The sequence below is a fragment of the Aythya ferina genome (genome assembly GCF_964211825.1).
Source record: "Aythya ferina genome assembly, chromosome: 1".
Lineage (NCBI taxonomy): Eukaryota > Metazoa > Chordata > Aves > Anseriformes > Anatidae > Aythya > Aythya ferina.
The window spans coordinates 114,392,515-114,418,026 of NC_140296.1; the positions used below are offsets into that span (position 1 = coordinate 114,392,515).

Genomic DNA, 25,512 nt, shown 5'->3' on the forward strand with positions numbered 1-25,512 from the left:
ACCCATATTTTCTTAGATGTTCATGATGATATACATACACCAAGATTAACATGATGAAGCTTTCAAAACAAAAGTTGATTTCAACTGATAAGCTGTTATCATCTATTCCTTTAACTTGTAGAGCCATAGCCCTTTATGGTCTATCTAGCTACAGTTCAGTTTTGGTTCTCCCTAAGAACAGCTAAGTATTTGCAATAAAGTTACTCCAACAAAATAAAGTTATTGAACAAAGATGAAAAGCATGCATACCAACAACATCCATCAATCCACATCAGAAATTATACCGCATCTTCATCATCTTTGCTGCAAACTAGTCTAAAGTTACATTTTATTTACCATATGCTAGAACATAAGCTTTCAACAGGCACGTATTTCTACTTTTTGAAAAACTCAATCATTTTATGAAACATTGAGAATTCAGGCCCATTTTAGTCTGTTAGCAAAGGCTGCAAATGTAATTTGAATGATAGCCTTACGTTTTCATGCATAACTATCATACGACTGACAGCAAATCATATTCACAGAACTGACAACCTCAAGAATCATTGATTTGAAATAACCTTCTTTAAGGTTAAAACAGGGCTGAGGACATACCTAAACTTCAGAAATACAGTAAGTATTTGAATGTTACACACGAGAAGAAGATTTCACCAGAATTAATGATGCTTTTCTAGTTTTTGTCTGACTCACTACTTCTTACAGTGTAACTGTCTTTATTTGCTTTCAGACCATTACACACCTGTGAGTTAAACTTTATATAACTTTAATTCTGTTTACAACTAATTCTACTGCTTCATAGTATTTAAAAGTTTCCAGTACACTAACTCATTAGATACTTAATTGGAACATACTGGTTTTCTGCAATGGCTCTCAGCATAGTTATGTCACTATGAGGAAATGAAACCATCCCTTCTGTGCATACAGGTATCTACCAAATAGGAATTGTGATTGACACAGCTTTAAGCATCCCTCCAGTTTCAGTCTTAAGTTTCCATTCTCATATCCATCTGACTTTCTTACTTGGTTTTACATGTAGGTGTCTTCAGAGTAAGATCACAGGATTGCTTTCATGTATCATGGAACTGGTCAACTTGCACTCTGATGCTATTCTATATTGTAGATCTAACATCAAATTATTGAACAACTTGAAAGACCACACAAGAGAATGAACATTAATTTGTGTCTTAAATCCTTGGGAAGTAGTGCTGTATTAGCACTTGATGATTTAGCTAGGTAGTAATTAATTTAGGCAGTCTCTCATGGAAATCTGGAGAGTTGTTTTCTTTAAACATTTGTACAACAGTATTCACGTACACCCTGCTATATTAGTTTTCTTTCTCAACAGAACTATCATGGTAAAACATTATTATATAGATGCACAGATGTTTTCCAACAGCACAGGTGCTAAACAGATGCACAAGTTTGCCATACTATACGGAGCTCATCAAATAGATGTTCTGTATGAGGTACTTAACTTTATGATTATTGGATACCTGTAGCCTGAGAAAAGCAAACAACCAGTTAAGGCACTGCAATGAACACATAACTTAAACTTCCTCGAAGGAAATCTCTGACTTTGCTAAAGCTGGTCACTCCTCTCCCACTAATAACTGTTGTTTTGATTATTATATACAAGGTACTGTTGGTTGTAGTACACCTTGCCAAAACAGGTTAAGATTGGCAAAACAAAGTTCACCTACCAAGAAGTAGGTAGCACTTTCAAAAGCTCTATGGAGACAACCTCAACCACAATAACTTGTGCCGTATGCTGCCATTATGAAGAGTCAGTTTATTCCCAAGTTTTGCTGTGGATGTTCACTCTGTATTTCTACTTCACTTCCATACTATGGAAAGGCTCATTCCATGCATCAGCTGGCTCTTCAGTTAGCTATTTCAACTACTGACAAAAAGTCAGAGTTAACATACTGATGTTGCCAAGATATAAGACTTACCTGATATGTAGATAGTCTTCTGGTCAGTTCTCTGACCAAGTGCATTAGTCACCTTACAGATGTAAGTCCCAGTGTAGTTGTAAGTCAATGGGCTGGTGAACTGCAGCGTGTTGTTGACAGACAGCAGTCCTTCAGGCCATTGTCCATCCAACCTGAAATGAAACAGTTGGCCATACTTGAGCTGCGAATCTTCAAGACTGAATTATTAATTTAACTGGGTTAAATACTATACAAAGTAGGCTAAAGTGAACTTGCACTGAACACTGATTCTCAATAGGCCTTCACTGGATGTTCTCAGTCTGTAACTGAATATTTAGCATTTCAAGTTCTGCGTCAAATCCTTTAAGCATCCAATCTGCTGGCAATAGTAAAACATCTATTAACACTGCTCAAATTAAGTTTCAAGTTCTTTTTGAGATTTTTTTATCCAAATCAAGTTGTGAAGACTATTAGTTCAACAAGGTGAACTTACTGTCAGGATTATCTGACTATCTTCCAGACAGTGCAGCAGTCACAAATAATATTTCTGGCAGTGCAAGATGAAGTTACAGGATAATTTCATTAGCATTTGTCAGCAGGAGTTCAAGCAGTTTCTTACCCCTCAACCTGTCTTTTCTTACCACCACCCCCGAACTTTCCCTTCTAAATTACAGCTCTGTAACTGGATTTGATGCTTAGCAATGCAATTAGGGAAACTACTAATTATAAAAAAAAAATTGTTCCCAACCTTTTCTAAACCTACTACTTACCTGAAACATTTTGTACATGGTAGCAGTAACAACTGTGTAAGGACAATACAAAGGAAAGAGCAGAGGGACTGGAACTGTTTTAACACAGCTGCCAACTACATACTGAAACACCTGTATGGTTTAATGCCTATACCACCACATTTTATTTTGCTTTCATCTAGTGATCTGTTAGAAGCTAACAAGGACTAACTTAATATTCAAACAGGTGATCACCAGGTCTCCATACCATGGAAGCAGATGGTATTTGCTAAATATTAAGTTGTATCAAAACACAAGAGCCACTCCAACGCTACACTAGATATTCCATCAGCTTTAGAGCCTTCCTTAACTTCCTTGATGATTACTGCCCATAACTGCTGGACATCAGCCATATGAAGCTGATAAACAAATGATTCACCTTATGCTTATAATACCAGTGATGTATTTCAAATAAGATTATAGAACAGTCTTTGAAAGTTACATTGTAATGTTTACATTTCCATATAAACAGCAGTTTTAAATCTTGTTTACCAAGAGCATTTTACAATCCTAGGAAGTACAGTCCAGTTCCAACAGATAGAGCTTCTAGAACTACTACAACAGAAAAAGAATGGTTATTGTTTTTAAGCCAGTAAGATATTCAAACTGTACTATTATCTCAATATTCTTTCCTTCTTTCACATGGACTTCCTCTCCTCCCCTCATAGTTCCTCATTCATCAGTATTATAACTGCTTGAGTGGATTTTGTTTAAGCAAAGAGATACACCTACTTGACTCCAGAAGGTTTAACTTCTCTTGTAAAATTTGGTTCACATGAGCCTTAGGACGTTCAATAGTGACGTCCAAAGCTTCCAGTGTTTAAGCATTGGGTGTATTTTTACTGAAGTTAGAATTGTATTGATTAGTTCCCATATACATCTCAAGCTCAAATAAAAGTGAGAGGCTGTAGTTCAACTGAATAAACCAGCTGTATTGCTTTTTTATAACCTGGCATATTTCTTTAAACACAAATTTCTTTGTCATCATTTCCACCACACTAAATTTCAAATTAAGTAATGGAATGGCAGATTACTGTAGCATATAGGTGAAACATATGTTTTCGTTTTCCTGTTTTAGGTGTAACCCTACCATTACCTTTAGTGTTACCTGCAATACTGACTTAAGATTCCTATGCCTGCATCTAGGATGGAGTTGTTATAGCAATGTTTTGGTTTCCTGTCAGACTGCCATCCAGTAGTTCTCATCTTATCAATACCACATTTTCAAACCATGTTATGAGTGCTCCTGTAGGCTACTATAACTGCCATTGGGCAAGCAGGAAAATGGATTACAACTTTAGACCAGTAAGTGTTCCTGTGATTTTACCTACAAGGTCACTGTGATGTTGTGACTTACAAATTCATAACGCTGAAATTAATAACCAAAGTTATTCCCTTGGTGCCAACAGTGGTACCACATCAACTTAAAGTAGCTGGCTTTATTTTATTTTCATAGTACAGATTGATTTGTTTGTTTTTGTCATCTTGTGTCTCTTGCCCCACATACATACGTGACTTCAAAAAGCTACACAGAAAGTTTCAGAGTAGAGCCATCCAATCCTTACATTCATGTAATGAAGCTGTTATTTAAGAATTTCTATGCAACTTTATTTACTCATTTGAGACATTCAAAGCCTAGTTTACATTAAGCTGAACACTGCTTGAAAAACATAAAAAGTTGCATAATTCAGTAAGTAGGAGTTGCCATCTCAACTGTAGTTTACAGATTTTAAAATGCAGATATTGTGAAGTGTCTATAATCTTGAAGTAATAATAGAACACAACTAATGAGGTAATTGGATCCCTACTAGATGTATCATGCTTTGTATTATACTGCAACATAGTTTATTCTCAAGCACTCATAAGATAAAATCTTTCAAAGTTAATGATAAACTGTTCCAGGCTGGTAAACTTAAAAGATATCCACCCACTGATATTCATACGTAAACCTCTTGTACCCCCTTTTTAAAAGAGACTTGGTAAGACCATTACATCTCAATAGAAGTCACATAAAAAAATCCACGAAGAAAGAAAGTTATTAACTAGGATTTTATACCACCACCATTACGTGGCATGGCCCTTTTTAGAAATATTTACCTGGTCCACATCAATTCCATAGGTAATGGATTTGCATCAGCATTACACCTGAGCTGAACATTCTCTCTTCCGATGAACCAGTTCCCATCATAGCCAGTTACTGAAACTTCTGGGGCATCTGCCAAAAGGTGAAACCCATCAATAACCACAGTATTTCCTTTAAACAAGCTCTGCGTATCAATCGGTTTGGTGCAGAAGGTAGTGGTGTTAGTTTTTAAATAAAAAAGCAGAAACAAACAGTTCTGAGCTATAGCACGATATGCAGCAGTAAATAAAATGGCAAACAGTTGTTAGAACTGGTCCAACTGTCCCACTTCATTTTCCATGAACAGCATTTGAATGCTGTCAAAGAACTTCAGAAGAGAAGAATCAGTTTAATATTCTGTGTTAATTTACAGCTAGTTCTCACTAACAAGATACAGGTAAGAGATCAGAATAGTGTTTTGAGAAGCAAAGTGAAGTAATTAAGAAACCAGTAAGGTCACAGATGCTAACTGAAAAGGTTAGCAGTCAGCCACTGGCATTGTGTTGTTGCAGGATGTTATTAGGGCTCTGAAGAACAGGAAGGCTGCTTCATATTATTGAGAGACCTATCTGAAATATTCAGAAAACACTGTGAAGAACCACCACTAGGACTATGTATAGTTGGTATAAGCTCCTACAGCCAAGGCATGGGAATATTCCCAACAGCTGTGAGTAGAAATGAAAAATCAAGACCAGAAGAAAAAGAATTAAATGCTCTGCTCACTTGCTGCTGTGTTGCTTAGTATACAATAGTGTTACAAGTTCTGAAACATGACCTAGCACTGCATCTCATGTATTTTAGTATCAACCTGACTAATTTTCAAATATATAACTTGAGTCTCGTTCAGTGTCAGAAGCAGAGGGAACCAGACATCTATAACTTCAATTCAATACTGAAAAGAGAAACCATTACTAATAACTGTTTAGTACCCAAATAACTGATTTCTCAATTGTGCTAAGAGAAGTTTGTACATATTTGGCAAAAAACAAATGTTGATCCTTTAGAAATTCAAAAGTATTTATCTTTCAAGTATTAATGTTCACATGCAGCTAAGTTGTCTTAAGTCCTAACCAGCATCATTTCCAAAAGGAGAGAAATGAAGTACAGCTCCAAAGGCCATCTCAGTTCAAAGTAGTATGCTTAGGTGAACTAAGCTTCACTAAACAGTGAGAGTAACAAATCCACAACAGGTTTTCACCATACTAAAATAGTAAGGTTTGCTTTTTCTATGCATTCTATTTCTTGTAATTGAATTGACAAGCTTATGTGATTTAGGAACTTTAAAGCATCACAAAGCTGAAACAAAAGACTATCAAAGGAAGAAATTGAACATAGCTCATCTTGATCACACATTCATTGCTTAACAAAATACTGATCACATACCTGAAGCTTACTTGCCCTAACATGTTTTTATCAAAGTTATAAGCCATCTTGCTTCATATTCAGGTGTTTTCAAGATACAAGTTCATTAAACAAGCCTGGTACACAAGTTTGAGTTGTATGATCAGCAACTGTTAACACTGCATATTACATTTACATTTCATTATGCAAATAATGAAATGGAAAAAGCTTAACATCTAATTTGCAAGTAACTTAATCCCCATAAGCCATACTTTCCATTTTTTCCATTTGTCTTCAAAAACACAAATCCTCATTAGAACTCTTTTTAATACTACTGAAATCATAGGACTCCAAATAGTTTATAGATCAACTTAGTTTTGTCTGTAATCTTTGTTATATTAAATATAAACTTGGATAGGAAGTTCACCCATGAGTCAGTATCCAAAACAAATACTGGAAACGTTGATGAGACTTATTTAAAATTAAAACAGACTCTGGACTCCTACTCTTTGCTGATCTACCTATTGTCACATTGTTTTCTTCAGTTTTCTTTTTTCTGTAGCTGTAAATGCTCTTCTCCCTGTGGAAGGTACGCATTGATAAAGAATGCAGTCATAATAAATAAATACCCTGCAGTATACTTACACTGTATATCCAACACATGAGAGTATCTTATCTCCTTTTCCAAAGCTGGGTGCTTCACAATACAAGTTATACGTCTTCCTCTTGCAAATCGTGTAGGGACAATATTATACTGACTTACAACTGTCACTGTTTCATTTGGAAACAAAGTAGAGCTGGATTCCATTTCACCAAGACCTCCTTCCCAGTCGATCTCTGCAGCAGGTTTTCCAGTGGCTGCTGTACAAATTGCTGCTGTTGTTTGATTTGCACCATCTATTAAAGGGTTTGGTCCTTTTGTTAAGCTCACAACAGGTTCGACTAGGGAAGGGATAAAATTAAGTTTAATCAACAACATTTTCAAAAGTGTCTGTATATAGAAGAATTAAGCAGACATCTAAACCATTTGAAAAGCCCATGCCAATCAGTTATCCTGGCAACAAATAACGTGAGCTACTAAGGGTTAAAGCTGTACACTGGAGTTTACGGTTTTTCACTCACTGTGTTTAGTGTGCTGACAGTGAATTCCTGAGCGGTTAGGTTCAAAACATCACCTACAGTGCTTCATTTCCAGTGTCTGACAGATTAGTATATTAGATTGAGAATATGCTGTTAATTTATAGAATGCTAGGGTTCTGCTTCACTTTGACGTTTTGTACTTAAGCTATGAATCTATACTGCCAGTTTAAAGTTAGTGCTCTGGGGTTAGAAAACTGACTTAAGAGTTTAAGCTTCATTCAATTGGTCATTGCAACAATACAGACAGATTCCAAGCTAAAAAAAGCAGTAAGGAATTAGCTTTAAATATAATTTTAACATATGTATATACACAATCATTATGTTAATTATAAACAAAAATATACATGTACAACAACTTATGCATTTAAGTTAAATGAAAAGTTTCCATCTATGTAAAATACATGGAGACATAAATTTGAGATATGGAATGTCAATAGCTATAAAGGTAAAAAAAAAAAAAAAAAAAAACTTGACCCCAATACCTTTGGCAACACGAAGAAAATTCTACTTGAAGAACCTAACTTCCTTTTAAGCCTATTGCTTACCCCCAGGTTTAGAGCATGCTTGTTTCTCAAGGTTAGGTTCGTTATGCACAGACCACTGCATTCTGTAAAGCCTTTAAAAAGGACTCCTTCCTGTTTCAGTAGTCTCTTCCAGCCCCATGAGACTCATCCACCAGTTACTGCCTAAGTCAGCCAGACCATCTGCTGTTTCTGACGCAAACTAAGATTTTGGTGTTTCGGATCGTCTGTTTCAATATCCAATACTGGAACATATGGGTTTCCCTGTAGCATACTAGCTTATTTCAAAACCCTTGTCTTGTGATGCAATTAAGCTATCTGAGCCCTCTGAAGTGAAGCCATCAGTATGTACTACAATGCTTCGCAATCTACCGCAATGGACCAGCCTTCAATAACAACAGGCCACTGGCAACTCTTGCCACTTGCGTATTTTAATATCCTTTAAGAACAGCAGTGAATTAGACCTCTGCTTCTTACAAAAAAGCTAGCCTGCATGTTTTAAAACACGACAGAACGGAGTTCACAAGACCTCCCAAGATACTTCTCCAAATAACAATACCTGTAAGAGGCAACTAACACATTATAAAAATGAACTCACTCTAGCTGAAATAATCAGTTTGTCTGCCTTCCGCTCACTCTATACCACTCTTCAGTCACTGAATTTGGTTTATATGTTCAATTACATTAAAAAGAAAGGCAACTATTCAATAGAAAAGCATATAAAAATCTATTCTCTCCTATGCTTAAGATATATCTGGTGCTTGAAGAATATACCTCCTAAGTTCAAAGTTAGGTGTTTTGGGGACGAAACATTTAGAACGAATTGCTTTCGGCCATTTTTCTGAATGCCTACCCCTTTGTGATTTGTTAGTGACCCTACCATAAATAAGCCAACAGCAGGGTTATTCCATAAAGTCCTACATTTACTGTTTTCCATTTGAACCATCTACAACAGAGCATCATCTTTCAGAGTTTGATACTGTATACTCCAACACTACCAACAAATGAAGCGTTCTGTAATAAGCCTGGATATTCAAACTGATGTGTATACAAAACATCCCATTGTCTGAAATAGCTTTCAAAACCTAGCATACATAACTGGACATTTTTACAGTTTTACTATTTGGCAAACATTTTCATTTCCGTGATTTTACTTTAGCATTACTCCCTCATTCTCCCCAAACAAACCTCTTCAATAGCTTTTGTAGAGGCTTTATCAGCAGCATTACTGAAACTCAAAAGTTAACACCCAAAGTTACACTTTGGTCTCACAAGCATAAGGATACTTACTTCTGTTGTACCACCCACTAACCTCCCCAGTCTCCAAGATTTCCATCACTACAAAGAGATCCAAGCAACTTAGCAGCTAGCATTAGCTTTTCAGATCAGAACTTCCAGAGGTATTTTGAGCTAGAAGTAAAACCTCCATGTATTTTCTTTGAACTTTCCTCAAAGATACCAATACACAGCTCCCAAGTTGTCCCCTCTACCCATTTATGAGAGAACACAAGGCTCAATTACAAGTTTTAACAAGCATAATTGGAATCTCCAGATCCAAAAGAGACTACTCAGTATGCTGTTTCACTGACCATGCTTGTTAAAAGAAGTTGTCTTCAAATATTAGGTGCCAGAATTTAGGATATGTGCTTGTTTTAAAAGCTTAGTTTCTCCTCATTTTTATCGTCAATTGAAAGAAGTTAATTTAACACGCTCAAGTAACATCCAATATTTGTGAGGTGGCCCAGCTTCAGTTGATCATTAGTCTGACATTCATCAGAACAACACCAACTTCTACTATTCACGAACTATTCAACTACGTGAAACACCCATTTCTAGGCTAGAGTGTTTTAGTGCTTTAGTGTTTTATACTTAATATTTAGGCTTCCACTGTCACATCTTCTTATAAATCATGGTTCCTGGACTACAACCAACTAAAAGATAACCAAATAACCACCTAACTTACTTTTATATCCTTCACAATTGCTTTGTCCCAGCAACAGACAACTGAATACTTATTCTATAACTTTTCTGGTTGTTTTATTCATGGATTAAGGAAGATATATTTTGAATGAATCCTTACTCACAAGTGTTTGGTATCATTGCCCAACCCTGCATTTCACTGAAAGTTTTTTTCCTCCAGTATAGCTTTTGTATGCACAAGCAGCAGTCCACTTTTGCCCCAGGACCGTTAAGTGTGCGCTACATGAGTACAGAAATAGCATTCCTTTCATTGCTCAGTGCTAACAGCAAAGAGGATATGACATGGAATTGATTGGGATAACATCACAGAAGCTGCTTCAACGATCAGTTAAAACATTACATCCCAATCAAATGAAAACAATGTTGCTGGGTAAAATGGAACCACCAGTCCTACAAATATCCAAAAGCAGAACAGGTCTGCTTCCTCAGTGTAAGAGTGGAAGGACAGTGGCAGCTTCTCCCAACCCCTGTGAATAATCAGGAAAATAGGTAATAACAGAACAGCGGTTTGACATTCTTATTTTTGGCCCTAGTTTACCAAGTTAAGTTTGAAAACAGTGTTTTGGACAAGATTAGTATACCTGTTTGACCCAAAAAGCATTTGCATTTCTTCATCATCCTAGCCTCTGCTTCTAAATGTGCACTTCTTAACGTGACATGAAATACTAAGGTAAGCAAACTGTGACTAGTAAAGTCAGCACATGTGGTAACTCTTTAAACTTAGAATGCAAGATATGTCCTAAAATACCATCAATATCCTGTGGTAAAACATGACATTTTATATATTTTTTTCCCTTCATTTGTTTTCTGTGTCTCTTCTATACAGCATACAAGCACGTTCTACACCATGGAGTTCAATGTACTTACATGTACCAAACTATGCATATTAAGGCATCTGCTTGCTAAATAGATACCGAGAGCATAAGAAGGAGACTGATTGGATAGCAAATAAACAGTTTCAGCCCCAGGACATGAACTTTCCTCATTTAAGGGAGAAATTTTTAGAACAAGGGAAAACCACAGTCCAGATAACGCTGAATAAGTCACATTAGGTTTTTAGGTTTTGATTGGAGCTATTCCTCGCCCTAAGATTAAGCTTGTGGTTGCTGAGCTCAGGCTATGAAAGCTGAACAATTTGTTACACGCATATTCTGAAGACCAGTCGGAATAGCATTACTCTCCTACTACTTTTAGTACTTAACTCTAGATGTCAGTGCAGGGACAAGTTCCCAGAAGGGAAAAACACTGAGACTGAGCAAGCCCCACAGCGTTACCCAGCTCTACATGCAAGCCAAGCACCTGCTAACCAGAATGGAAGGGCAAGTTGTTTTAAGAATGACAATTAGAGGAGGAAAAACACTTATAAAGACTGTTTTGTGCCAGGATGCACTAGCGCTCTCGTCCCTTCCTACTCCTATCCACTTAGAGAGCTGTACCTAGTCTTTTGTGGTAGAGGTACTACTCTCAAACATGCATATTTGGCACTAACTTTACAAAGTACGAGATGGATCCTTGCCAAGAACTGGCAAAATTTTAAAATTCAGAGGTAGGTACCATGTCACTGACAAGCTTACAGCTATCAGCAACTATCTACATCAACTACGAAAAAAACTACTAATGAGGTGACTGTATACCTGCCAGATTACTCCATCTATTCTAACAAACTTCTCATAGTAGATGGCTCAAATGCATTGCAGTGCTATTCTCAAATGCTGAACAAGGATCACACAGGGCATGTATTTGCTTTCCAAGTTCCAGAGTCTCATCATATATTTTTTTTATTATTATTATTTTATTTATTTATATATATTTTTATTTTTTTTTTTACAAACTTAAGATTTGGAAGACATAATGTCCAACTATTAGGAAGGTCTGAAAATATCCCAGAAAGGAGGGCTGACAAGAAAAGATGAGGGATAGCAATGAGAACCTCCCATTGTATACCAATGGGATTGAACCCTAAAGCACAGAGATTTTTAAAGTAGCCATGGTCATTACTGCTTGTAATGCAGATGGAAAAGAGGTAGAAGAAAGAACCACAAGGCCACATACTTTATATCACACAGCACTTCTTTGAAGTTAGTCGTTTCAAATTGCATCAAGTCACTTGCTTTGATGCATTTATTTTGCCCCACCTTGTGGTGAAAAATACAGTTCACATATCACACTAAAGCCATCTAACTTATGTTGTATGGGATTCTACTGTCATGGAAGAGATCAGAGACCAAGAATATCCTAAAACACGTATTTACTTATAAAAATAGAAGGCCAGCTCTACTGAACAAAATAGCACTTACCTACTTGCAGTAGATGCAGAAACAACTGATTTGATTATTTTAAAATAATCAATTATTATCAAGAACAGTTAAGTAATATGCTTTTAAGTTTTAAAGTCATCATTTCATACTGTACAACTACCCAAGTCAGCCTAGAATTCAGTGCTAGTCCTTCTGATAGCATTCCAATGCAAAACCATCAAGGGGGACAAAAAGTAGTTTAAATAAAATAAAGCGTTTTATTTAAGCTTCACATTATAGCTACCCATATCTAGACAAGGGTTTAAATTACCTCTCTTACAACAGTACAACAGCAGTTTAGACAGCTCTGCTTTTATACTGCATAGGTAACAGTTTACATCACCAACCCCAAGCAACTACATTAGCTTACCATATTAGCAGCAAAGTCGCAAGGGAATGTAGGCCAAGCAGTGGTTAACACTGCCTTCAACACCTTCACAGCATGTCCCTAGCATCAGCACGGCCAGGTTTAAGTTCTGAAGACCTATACGAGATGTCTAAAAAGAATTTTTTCCTAAAAAGCATTAGGACAATCAAAGAGTAAGTTCTAAAAAAGCAAGGCTCTAAAGAAGCCTTCTCAATGAAGCTGTTAATATCAAGATACCTGTTCTGAATGAGTTGCAAGAATATTCTTGCTTTTTCTTCTTTAACCTCCTGGCAACACAACATCCAAGCCTGCAGAGTCTTGCTACCAAGTTAATGCTATTAATTCTATTTCCTTTCATGAAGATTACTTACCTAGTACTGTTACAGTTATCGATGACTGTGCATTTCCAAGTGGGAATGTAACTGCTTTGCAAATATATTCTCCTGCATCAGAAAAGCTTACATTTTTCAGGACGATTGTTGCATCGGTGAGCGAGTAGTTTTTAAATGACACTCTTCCTTGGTATTTTCCTTGAATAGAAATTCCGTATTCAGGGTGATGAACAGCAATAGTCTCTGAATTTTTACCGTGCATCTTCTCCCACGAAACTTGTGTTATTGTTTCATTTACATCTATTATGCATTTCAGTGCAACCTTCTTCCCCCAAACTGCTGTCACATGTGGATCAACAATTGGTCCAGCTAAGGTACCTAAAAACAAAGCAATCATTAGTTTGTATACAAAAATGTTACACCTCCAAGACTTCATATTAAGCCTCCTTTTTTAGTCAGCTTGCCTTTTACAAAGAGAAGTCCTACTTCTACTGAGGAACCATATTCTAGCTGTTTCACAGCAAAATACAAACACGTATTGCTCTTACGAAAGACATGCTTTAAGTAGCAGCCAAACTAGATGTAGATCTATAATTCTTCAGAGAACACTAGCATCACTGTGTAATGTCCTACCATGACAACCTGATGATCATGTAACTGGTGTATCCATCTTTTATCAAGTCAACTAGGTATGAGATGACATCTATATCCAGAGCAAGAGGTTAAAAAAAAGACAACTGCAGTTATTTCTGAACTTCAGAAGACTCCTAAGAGACCATTTCGTGCAAAATATATAAGTTAAGCCTTCTACCACTCATAAATTAATTTGCTTTTTAAGTGTCTACAGGTAAAAAGCTGCCCCTTACACTACTTCATCTCCCACATTCACCATCAACCTAAGAAGACAAATTTAGCTTGAATACTCTAGTTTCCAGTGAAGACACACCATCACATAAACTTCCCACTGAACTATAGCGCTCCCTTCATACTACGTCTTTCCTCTGTATTAAGACAGTAAAAACACAACAGTAGGGATGCTTACCATTCACTTAAGATTCAATTTACTTCTATTCAAGACCTAAAATATTTCCCACAGTAGAAGTCTTATTCTGAGGTCAGCATTTTGCACTACCTCCTTTCAAGGCAGGAAACCCACTAGACAAAGCAGTTTGTACCTGTTCATTAAACCACAAGTCCCCAACTTCTTCTGCCAAACATATGTTCCAGAAACTTAAATCATTCATTCTCCCATTAAACTAACACAATGAAAAAAAAAATCAAGGTCTTAATCCATGCTGTGTATTTTTACTGTGCTTAAGTTTTCAAGGTACTATTTCAACTGCTCTAATTTTCTCTTCAGTTGTCGAATTGGTACTTGAGCTGTTACTTAAAGAAGTCACATGGGAACAAAACATGGGTCCAAATTTTTAGTAGCACAGCTTTCACATATATGAAGAGGTTATTCAACTGGAGACATGAACCATAGTATTGGTCACAAAGTGTCAAGAGGAAAAAAATATTTTCAGGAGAAATTCTGTATACAACTTTACATGAATCCCTTGTTGAAAGCTCTGAATTTCCCATCAATTGATTATTCAGCGCTCAATCCATAACTAAGCCAAAGAAGTCACATGAACAAGTGACTTTTTGTACAGAGAAGGGCGACGAAGCTGGTGAGGAGGCCTGGAGAACAAGTCCTACGAGGAACGGCTGAGGGAGCTGGGCTTGTTTAGCCTGGAGAAGAGGAGGCTCAGGGGCGACCTTATCGCTCTCTACAGGTACCTTAAAGGAGGCTGTAGAGAGGTGGGGGTTGGCCTGTTCTCCCACGTGCCTGGTGACAGGACGAGGGGGAATGGGCTTAAGTTGAGCCAGGGGAGTTTTAGGTTGGATGTTAGGAAGAACTTCTTTACCGAAAGGGTTGTGAGGCACTGGAACAGGCTGCCCAGGGAAGTGGTGGAGTCACCATCCATGGAAGTCTTTAAAAGACGTTTAGATGTAGAGCTTAGGGATATGGTTTAGTGGGGACTGTTAGCGTTAGGTCAGAGGTTGGACTCGATGATCTTGAGGTCTCTTCCAACCTAAAATTCTGTGAAAATCAGTTTCTGTGAAGTAATTGAAAGATTCAGATAGGAGATTCCATCTGTACAGAACTCCTGACTAACAGCAGTACTATGAAAATACAAAGTACCACAAGTAAATCCAACTAAGGAGAACTTCATACAAAGACAGCTGACAGGCCAGTAGGGGCTGTTAAGGGGAAAAAGGCCAGGAAAATCAAAAAAAAAACTCAACAGGTGTAATCAAAGAACACTTGCTAGCCTCTTCACACTTCTGCAACTAGTACACATTGAGACAGACACTCAAAACAAGGCAGCTGTCTAAACACTTGATTAAAGCAGGCTGAGTTCTGCCCAAACTTGGGTCTCCATTTGCCACTGCCGTTTACATTTAAGGACAAGTTTGGGTGTTCCTTGGAAAAGCTAACTATTGTTTTCTACTTCACATATAAATAAGGCTCACAAGTTTTATTTCTGTGACACATCTCCAATTATACCATGTTGCGTGTTTCACAGTGTTCAATGTATGTATTCTATGATGTCATGGACTCCACAAAGTGATTTTTGGTCTGGAAGCACCAATTCAGAATGTCAGGCCTATACAAAGTTTCCATCTGCACCAAACATAGAAAGATCAGCTGTATTCAGTGCAACCAGCTACTACTAAGTACAGAAAAGCCCTGCCATCTGACACAACAGCAGCTTGGATTTCTGGGAAGGCAAACTGAATAGGGAAATCATTCTGCTTTGCAGCACACCAAGTAATTTGTTTCCTTTTAAATTACATCTTAGCTTTTTAAGAGTCCAATTGCAATAGTTACAGGCATTAGCTACATGAAGATGACGGAAGCACATTGAAAAAAAATCATTACTGAACTAACAAGTATTCCTGTTTTCTTCAGTTGTGAGAAATCTGATCTTTTTCACTATGGAATACATTTAACAGCTCATTTGTGCTTTGAGACCATTGTGTTATTTCTTACATGGACTGCATGGATATTTTCAGCAGTCCAACTTCACTGCTACTTTTAAAGATGTACAAGCTGGAGCAAAGAGGCCTCAAATACACCTGCTTGCAGCTATGTAACATTCACCAGCTACATTTTGTTTTTCATTTACCTTTGACAATACAGGAAATAGAGCTAACAGAACATTCAACCAAGTTTTACAAATGTGTCTTTTCTTTGGAATTTGAATGTATCAGAAGACAAGATCGGCTCACCTATGTTAGGCATTTAACTTGCAATTACACATCCTTTGCATGTAAGGAAATGAAAGAGGCAAGGGATGCACAAAGAAAATTTATCTGTTAGCAAAGGATTAGCAGAATGATCCATAGTAATTTTTGGGTAAGTGAATGGTATTGGCTGTGTTTAATACAGACTCTGAAGAGCCTCCCTCAAGTACACAGCAAGGCTTGTGAGAAATCAGGTAAAACAAGTTGCTTCTCTAAATATTAAAAGGAGTGCAGCTAAATATGCAGTGGGAAAAAAAGTTTCTGAAGAAGATGCCAGCATCTAGCACAATTAGAAGCAGCAATGTTTAAAGAAGCACTTGTCAACTGCGACCATTAACTTACATCAAGTCTAGGAGCAAACATCTGCACTACTTTTCTTTACTATCATACAAAACAAGAAACATCGCAGTTCCAAATGCTTGTATACATTACTCCTAAGTATACAGATTATTATACAGACATTAAAAATGGAAGGTACAGACTCCAGTAAATATAAGCTATTCTTTCCTGACATTCGATCAGTTCAGTACTTTCTCCTCACCACTCCGGAATTACCTGTGCACCTCACCTTTGCAACTCAGAGCTGTTTTTCCTATCTACACAGCTATAAATTTGGGGGAATTTGTGAAGCTTTGTTTTGTCAAAGCAGATAGAAGTTTGTTAACTACATGGTGAATATAACTTCAGAAGCACTACTATCCTTAAGTATCCTTTCAAACAGCCTTTGAGTAGCAACCAGAGAATTTCATGATTCTGTCAGTGTACACAACAGCCTTCTCAGGAGCTCTTCCAAAAACGCAAACTGCTTGCTGCAGATATATCTTCCATTATACAGCTCCTATTAACCTTATTGGAAGGTTACTCACTCATTCTTTGTATTTTTTACAACTTTTTCAGCATTGGCATGAAGCTTAAACCATAATTCATCTCAAACCAATCCAAAATAAGCACACATGCAGACAGCATATACTAGGTAGAACTTTAAAAGATCAAAATAATAGTATGAGGCAATCATGGAAAACAAGTTGTCCTGGTTTGGGCTGGGATAATTTTCTTCCAAGTTGCTGATATGATGCTCTATTCTGGATTTAAGACAAAAATAAAGTTCATAGATCTTTCAGTTGTTGCTGAGCATTGTTATTCTTTACAGAATAATTTTGGCTTGATAGGACCTCTGAAAGTCATTTTGTCAACTAAAGCAAAGGCAATTTTGTTCAGTTTGCTCACAACTGTCTGGTCATTTTCAATGTTTCCATTAAGAGAGATTTTACATGAGACACCTGAGATTTTGTTTTTCCAGATTCTCTTTAACATTATGCTCAAGAGTCATCTAATACTGAGTCTTTCCTGCGTATTTCCACATACATTAACAAACACCACAGTGTTCTTGTTCTATCACTGCAGATACAGTTGAAATGAGAATAAGCAACCACACATCTTAAAATCAAATACCAACAGTTAAGACCATTTTGGCCACACAACATGTTTTCACAACAGGGAATCCTGAGCTGGCCAAAAGGTTCTCTTCCTTTGTAAGATGTGGTTCGTTGCAAACCAGCAATCTAACAACTCTATTTTGCATGATTTTAGGAACATATCTAGGAACTAGTACTGCATGAACAAAGCATAGTTCACTGAATGTTTTGAACCTACCTATTACTGGAAATGATAGAAGTATTTAATGATCTCGTTAGGCTTCAAGTCCTAGGTCAGAGCAGAGCAAGACAGACAAGCTATGACTGCATAAAATTTGTTGCTCCAACCTAAATAACTCACGTAGGAAAGCAAGACTTGAGTTACTTCGTGGGGAGGATGTTATGTACAGGCAATTCTATACTTCTACCACAGATAGTTTCATCAAACAACGGTACACTTATCATCTACTTGCCAAGATTAAAATTCTTACAGTAGCTTTTAGAAAGCACTCATGTTTGCAAACATTACATTGTATCACGCAGAACTTCTCCAAAGGCAGTGACTGTGGATGACTTAACTGCAAGTCCATACATCAAACACCTTTCTTCATTTCCTACTTGGTTCCATAAAGCAGTAATGATCCATTCATGATATGGTAGACATATGTTTAATGCTTAGTACTGACAATTAGTAGTGGATAGAAACATGAAATAATAGATTCTGTCCTTGTTATTCAGTAACTTAAAGTTCTGGTCCTCTTCACCTCTACTTGTTGGAGTCTTTATGAATGATGGTATGTCTACACCCTCCTGCCAACAGTACTCACCTTCCCACTACTTCCTCCCCAACCCCAAACCAGAAAAGCTCGCATTATTTTCACTATGTGGCTTTAGTCTAGAGAAGCCGTTTCTGAAGCTCATTGTTCTGCAGCTCCTGCAGTTGGTTCCTATTTCCATTTGGTGTCTGAAGGCAAAACCACCTTCAATTACAGTTCTTGCTTTTGCAAGAAGTTCTGGTTGTAATGCCACCTCTATGCTAGTACCATTCAGGTCATTAGCCTGAATGCTACCAGAAATTAAACACTTTCTACAACAAAATCTGTTTTATTGAATTAAGTTGTACCTTGAAAGATCTCTTGAACTCATGTTCTGATCCAAGGCTATTTTTTTTTTATTTTTTTTTTACATTTAGCTCTACTTAGCTGAACACACATACTAAGTCGAATTACTACAGTTTGATTAACCTAAGGTAGTGAAGTCATGAGATTTTAGTTCAGTTCTACTGCATACTAACAAGGAACTTGTGTTCACTAAAAGAGCTCAGGCTTTTTGCTGCCTCAAGGATTTCTTCACACTTCTGACTCCCATTGTAGTCACCTGTTTCTCAATTTTAAGTCATTCTAAGGAGGACTGTTTTACACACATTATTGCTTAGGAGAGCACTTCAAACTCTCAGGGGCTCTTATTGTTCCCCTTAAATGTTTCCTGAAGGAATTAAAACAAAGCACAAATAATGAAAGCAGTTTATTGAAGACATCTGAAAGATTCTCATGTTTAAAATGTTATGCCTAAACTATAGAGTTCATTAAATATGAGTAGGCTGCTTTTCCAAATAACCCAGGTAAACGTACCGTAAGCCACGACTTAAAGCCTTTCAAAATTGATTTATCTGCACTGTTTCAGTTCCTTCTACACCCAGAGAAGACTTCTTAGCAAAAAACACTTAAATAGCTCTTCACTCCATCCTGTAACATTCACATCTCTGTGCTTACTCTGTCCCTCCTAAAGCCTAGTGGAAACAGCATCTTCCATTTGCACAAGTCTCTGGTTTTAGCCTTCAGCTAGTTGCTATTATTTAAGTACTTGTGGTTGCTGAACTAACTGTTCAAACTATTAAGTTAATGACTAAGCTGATACTCAGAGCTCTCTATTAAAGGAACCAGGAGTCATGAGGACTACTTACTTTGACACAAATATTTCTATTCAAGAGCTTATTTTGCTCAAAGACTATAAGGAATAATAATTAAGTCAAAGCTGTTGCAGATCCATCTTTTCTGTTTGCTCGCTTACAAGTTACCTAAAGGTAGTTGACACTACCAGTCATCTTCTACTGGTGAGTTACAATAATTACTGAGTTAACACACTGCGAAGTCATACCGAATCCCATTATCTTTAAATCTTTGAACTTAACTATTATCCTCCAGTTTGGACAGATGTTTTAGAACTCCTTGTCTGTACCAGTCAGCTACAACACCTCTCAGCCTGTTTCATAGACAGCTATGTTAGTTGCATGTAGACACCAACAGTTTCTCCAATTGATGCAGTCCCTCTCTATTTCCAATTTTACGAGCATAGACAACTTAAAAAAAAAAAAAAAGCATTCATTTAGTACTCTTGGCTCCACACTTGCTCCAAGATGTCTCAAAATAAAAGAGCATCACAGAGCTAGGGACTTCACTCCGTTGTGGATGCAGGGATGGAAAGGATGAGCAGCTTGTTCTAGTAACTCAGTTGAAATACCTTCTAGGGGAACACGTTTTTTGGCCCTTTGAGTTGACACACCTCTTTCTTCAAATAAACCCTCTCTCTTCATCCTTCCAATCTTCTTCTGCATTACCGCAGTTGAAACTGAGATCAAATTTCAAGGCCTGGTATTGCAAATACATCTCAGTCCAAGCTAGTTGCATTTGTTTATTTTGAGGTGAAGACTCAAGTTTCACCTTGGTTTAAACAATGAATGTTTTATTTTTAAAATAACATTTACATTGGGCTCTTTAACTCGACAGTTTTAGACTGCTCCAAGAACCTGATTTGAAACAGCAAGGCACTTAGCATTATCATTTCACTCGTCAGAGAGCACTTCAAAAGATGAAATCAGAGAAAAATCCCAAAGACTTGCTTTCTGTTGTGTGTTTTTTTTTTTTTTTTGTTTTTTTTTTAGAAACAGAACTCAGGACTATCAAATGTTGCCATGATAACAGAAGCGGCTTGCTGGTAATTCTTAATCAAAATTCTCATTAGTTAAAAAGAGATAGGGTCACAAAAACAGTGACCTCCTCATTGAAGCAAAGCACTCATGCTATGAAAACAGAGTTTAGTCTCCACATGACCAACTTGGTTATTCACTGCAATAAAAGATTTAGAAATCTTTCTTTATGGAATGGTCATACATTTCTAATTACAACAGCAATCCATTTTTGTTATCAAGTATAGAACTGTGGCCTACTTACCAGTCCACCACTAACTAGTAAAGAAAAGGGACCACAAGGCCACTTCCTAGCCACTCATTTTGTACTAGCTGTCAACTGTTTCTACAAGAAGATAGAGCCAAACAGCACATGAGTAGGAAAAAAATAAACAATTTTTCCCCCACATCAGCAAGTTACTCAGCTTCTGGGTGTATCCTGCTCCAGTGCTAATGAGAAGAGCTCCAATCAAGAGCTGGGCAGAACAAGCACATCCCATTTTGGTAGCAACAAGTTGCTATGTCAGCACAGCTTCCCACAGCAGAGTTTTAAGGTCAGGCTAAACATCATTACCTCAGACTACTTTCAGCTGGCATCAGGATAAGTATTCTTCTAGCCCTTCCCCCTACTGCATCAGTGCTTATCAGGTACCTTTGAGAGCTCACCCTACAAAATCATCACTTGATTTCTTCCTGACTTATCCTTCAGAGTTGGGTTCTCCCCTGTTAGTCAGTTACAAGTGGCAATGCAACAGAGACAGAAACAGCACAGCCACCCAGTCTGGTGGTATTTTCAGATTTGTTTAGCTAGAGATTGAAATCACTTAAGGACACAACAGAAAGCAACCCTCAAACCACCACTTGAGGCTTTATAAAAATATATTCTTAAATTACTAGGAAGCACTCAGTGTGCGTCTTCAGCAACTGAGAGAACAATCAAATTACTGTCTCAAGAAAAGATCACAACCACGGAACAGAACAGACTCACGTACCTCAAAATGCTTCAACATCAGCTTCCAATTGTAATCATTAGCCAAGTCCTTAGGAGAAAACTGCACTTAAATCAGAGAGCAAGTATCATAGCATATTCCTCTTCCGTGATCACCTGCCTGGTCACAATCCCCAGCTCAAGCAAAATGCTACTTTGGCAATCAAATTTTTTGGGGGAGGTAGGCAATGAGGAACAGAAACAGGGAGTGTTACCTTCTATAACCCTTAGGTTTATTAACTCAACTTCCCCTTTTACCTAAAACATTTCCTTTTTTAATGTAAAGGAAAGAAAGCAAGGAAACTAAGTATTATACTTGTATATTTGAAGAGCAATTCTTAAAACCTTGTTCAGTTTTTATTTCAACAGTATCACCAGCATGGAAAAGCTGATCAGAAGACCGTCTTGAAAATTAGGAATAGCAATTCAACAGACCTCAGCTAAAGCAAAAGAAATCCTGTTGGCCTTCTTCTGCATTACACAGTAACAGAATCACAGACTGGTTGAGGTAGAATGGCATCTCTGGAGATCTAGTCCATCTCCCTGGCCAAGCAGTGTCACCTGTAACATATTGTACAGCATCGCATCCAGGCAGGGGTTGAACCTCTCCGGAGAAGGAGGCTCCACAGCCTCTCTGAGCAACCTGTTCCAGTGCTCTATCACCTTCACAGTAAAGCAGTGTTCCCTCATATTAAGCTGCAACTTCCTGTGTTGCTGTTTGTGCCCATTGCCTCTTATCTTGCCACTGGGCACCATTAAAAAACAGTCTGGCCCCATCATCTTGGCACCCTCCCTTCAGGTATTTATACACATTCATGTCTTCTCAGTCTTCTGTTCTCTAAGGTACACAGGCCCAGCCCTATTAGCCCCTCCTCGTATGATACTAGCTAGTTATCAGTCTCTTATCCCCCCCCCAAAAAAAATGTACTAGCATTCCAAGGACCCAAGCCTTTGTATCAAGGGGTCTTGACCAGATTCCAGAAGAAAACCAGGAACATTAAAACAATTGTGCCATGCCATGTTCCTAGATTTCTCCCACAGCACTGATATATTAGCCCCACTGTGGTTGCTCACACGTTCTTCTCCTCGAAAGATCGCTATTAACTTCTGAACGTTCACTTTTTCCATGTACAACTGGACCAAAACCAAGCTCCAGTCTTAATTCCAAAATAGATGCAGCTATTATATTTACAAAAGCAAATGTAACCCTTCTGTCCAGTAAATGCAAACTTTGATCATGGAAGGCAAGGAGAAGCATTAACAAGTGCTCTCTTATTCCAGTGTAACATACATGTAAAAAAAATATTCAATTCGGAGTTCACCATTAACATAGCTTGATCCCAACTCCTACACTAATACTTCAGAGGTCTGTATATCTGAGCCATTATTCTTATTTCCCAGTGCTGTTTTTTCCACATGAAACTAGAGCCGAAGCACAAGGTAACACCACCTCTATGTATGGCAAGCACTGTGCCCCGCATACTCTGCTTCTTACCATTCTCTGAAGACCTTCAGCAATAGGCAGTAGAAAATTAAATACAATCTAAGACACAAAAGGAAAAAATAAAAAAAAAAAAAAAGAAGGTTAGGCTCATGATTCAAATTGAGTTGTCAAGGACTATCTCAGAAAGCCAGTTTTATAAGGTTAAAGCTTTAAATCTAACTACTCACAGAGAATGTTTATGAAGCCTTAGCAACTTGAAAACTTCCTCTGGAATTTCAACTTAAACCATGCTAGCATCACTGTGTTTTACATGCTCTTGAATTATAATCTTCTACACATGTTAACACACTGCAAATTAGAGTACTTATGTTTACCCCAATACCATGCGTTCAGATGTTTACAAGACATGTTGAACTAATGAGTGAAGTGATCTACGAGGCAGCTGGAAGATGTTCTGCAACAAACATTCCAAACATCAGTTTAAACAGACAAACCTCTCAATCCCATCCCCTTTAACGAAGCGCAAGCAAGACAGCAAGGTGCTCTTTTCCCAGGAATTGGGTGAGGCTCAAAAGCAGGACTAGAGGAGAACATACCTTCAGCCCTACTTCTTCCAATCCTACTAGTAGTATACAAGCTCACTATAGATATACCTCTTCCACCCAGAAGCACGAAATGCTTCCTATTCCTCTTTGAATGTATTTATCCCCAAATACCAAATGAATAGGCATTAATATACTTAAAGAAAAACTAGGGAGATCAACAGGCAGTTGCTCAAGTTACCACTCAAACTTTTTGATGGGAAGGTTTGTTATAAAGTTCCAAATGATCTTCAAATTCTTTTGAAACACAACATAAGTAGTCCTGACACATGGAGCCGGAAGAAAATACTGACGTCCTCCTATGTGGCATCGAGTTTGAATAGTTAACAGAAACAGCTAGCTAACAGATACAGCAGGAGGTCAAAAGGAGCGCTGTGCTTCTGTTCTGCATCTTTGTTGGGCTGCTAACTGCATTAGAGACAGAAAAAGAAGTTAGACGTAAGTCTCTCCCAGTCAGCCTGAAAAGCAAAGGAAAACTTCAAGTTGTAATGGGACCAAATTAGAACAATAGTCAGTATGAACATGTACCAGTAACAGACACAGGATGTTACTCAGCTGGTTAGGGAACAAAGAAGGTTCTCCAAGTCAAATGAAGTTTAAGTAGATGGTGATTATATTTCAATAATTCAAAGTCCCAGCCTAGACTACACCAACAAAGAGAAACTCTTTTCTAGCCAACATCAGTAAGGTCTCATTTGGAGTTTTTCAACCACAACACTGTACTTCACATAGTAGCCACCTAGGGAATCTAGGTTTGAAAGCCAACAAAGCATGTTCCAAGCCCTTAAATATGATCCACAAGGAAGGACTGGAAGCAGTCATCTTTGTTCTCAGAGACAACACCCCAGTGAAGGTCCTGATTTACACATACTGCCAACTACTACCAAGTAAGAACCCTTCTACTACTGAGTATGCCTGTAGATGTGAAGCATTAAGTCACCAAGACCATCTCTGTAGCCTCAACTTTCAAAAATTGAGTAAGATGCTGTAACAGAAAGACCTTTGATGAAGAAGGTAGTTCCATACTGAGATTTTTTTCCCCTGCACTCCTCATGACCTGGTAACCTAATAGCTTAAGTTGTCATACTAGGGAAACTGCATTTGTGCTCCCACAAGGGAAATAATTAACAAGATGAGATTAGTGTGGAAGCATAGCAAACAGCAAGATGTCAGGACAATCATTTACTCCTAATACTTTCAGGTGGCACAACCCTAACCTGACCTGTCAATTTAACTCACCACTGTTTTCTCAGTAACAGTCCATCTCTCATTGGTATCACCAGCTTTTTGCAACCACAGCATCCTCTGACAAGGCGTACCAACATCCTTGCCATCAGTTCACAAAAAAAGAAAAAACAAAATATGTGCTTGTAGCTTGACCCCTTTTAGCTTTGAAGTAGCCCTGCTTTTTGCACTCTACTAGTTGACACATTGTAGTGCGCACACATTTTAGACATAGCTCATGATTATGATTTCACTGATGCCATCATATCCCTTCCTCTCCTTCCTCCTAAGGAATCTTTTCCTCAACTAAGGATTCTTTGCCTGCAACATATACAAGCCCCCTTCCATACCTTTGATCCTTGTTGCCCTCCTCTGATTTATTCAACCTGAGGCTTTTTTTTTTTTTTTTTAAGATCAAGGAAGCAAAACTGAATACAGTACCTGAAGGATGGGCAGACAACCTATTTATATGTAAGCACATAACATGCTAAGTTCCCCCCTCCTCAACTGCAGAGGGTGTCTTGCCCCATATGCTCTTTCAGTGATAACACAAAGCCATCACTTCAAGGAAGCATCCATCATGTATTCCAGATTTTGTCTCCAAGTACACGAACAGTTCAGAGGACGTAAGGAATCTAAGTTACTCCTCTCCTCCACAAAGAAGGCCTTGTGTACATCAAACATCCGTCTACACTAGTCAGATTGCTTTAATTATCTACCACTGTTTCTTAAGGTAACCTACCTTTATTCATATGTAACTT

General features: G+C 37.7%; 1 protein-coding gene across 1 annotated transcript in view; it reads right to left on the reverse strand.

Moving 5' to 3' along the window:
- NECTIN3 (nectin cell adhesion molecule 3) overlaps window positions 1-25,512 on the reverse strand; it is a 62,991-nt gene that overhangs the window by 24,756 nt on the left and 12,723 nt on the right. The window contains exons 2-5 of the mRNA XM_084533909.1: window positions 12,859-13,197; window positions 6,828-7,124; window positions 4,817-4,934; window positions 1,953-2,104 (exon numbers count right to left, since the gene is read on the reverse strand). Coding sequence (XP_084390035.1) covers window positions 1,953-2,104; window positions 4,817-4,934; window positions 6,828-7,124; window positions 12,859-13,197 — 906 coding nt within the window. The remainder of the gene's footprint in view (window positions 1-1,952; window positions 2,105-4,816; window positions 4,935-6,827; window positions 7,125-12,858; window positions 13,198-25,512) is intronic.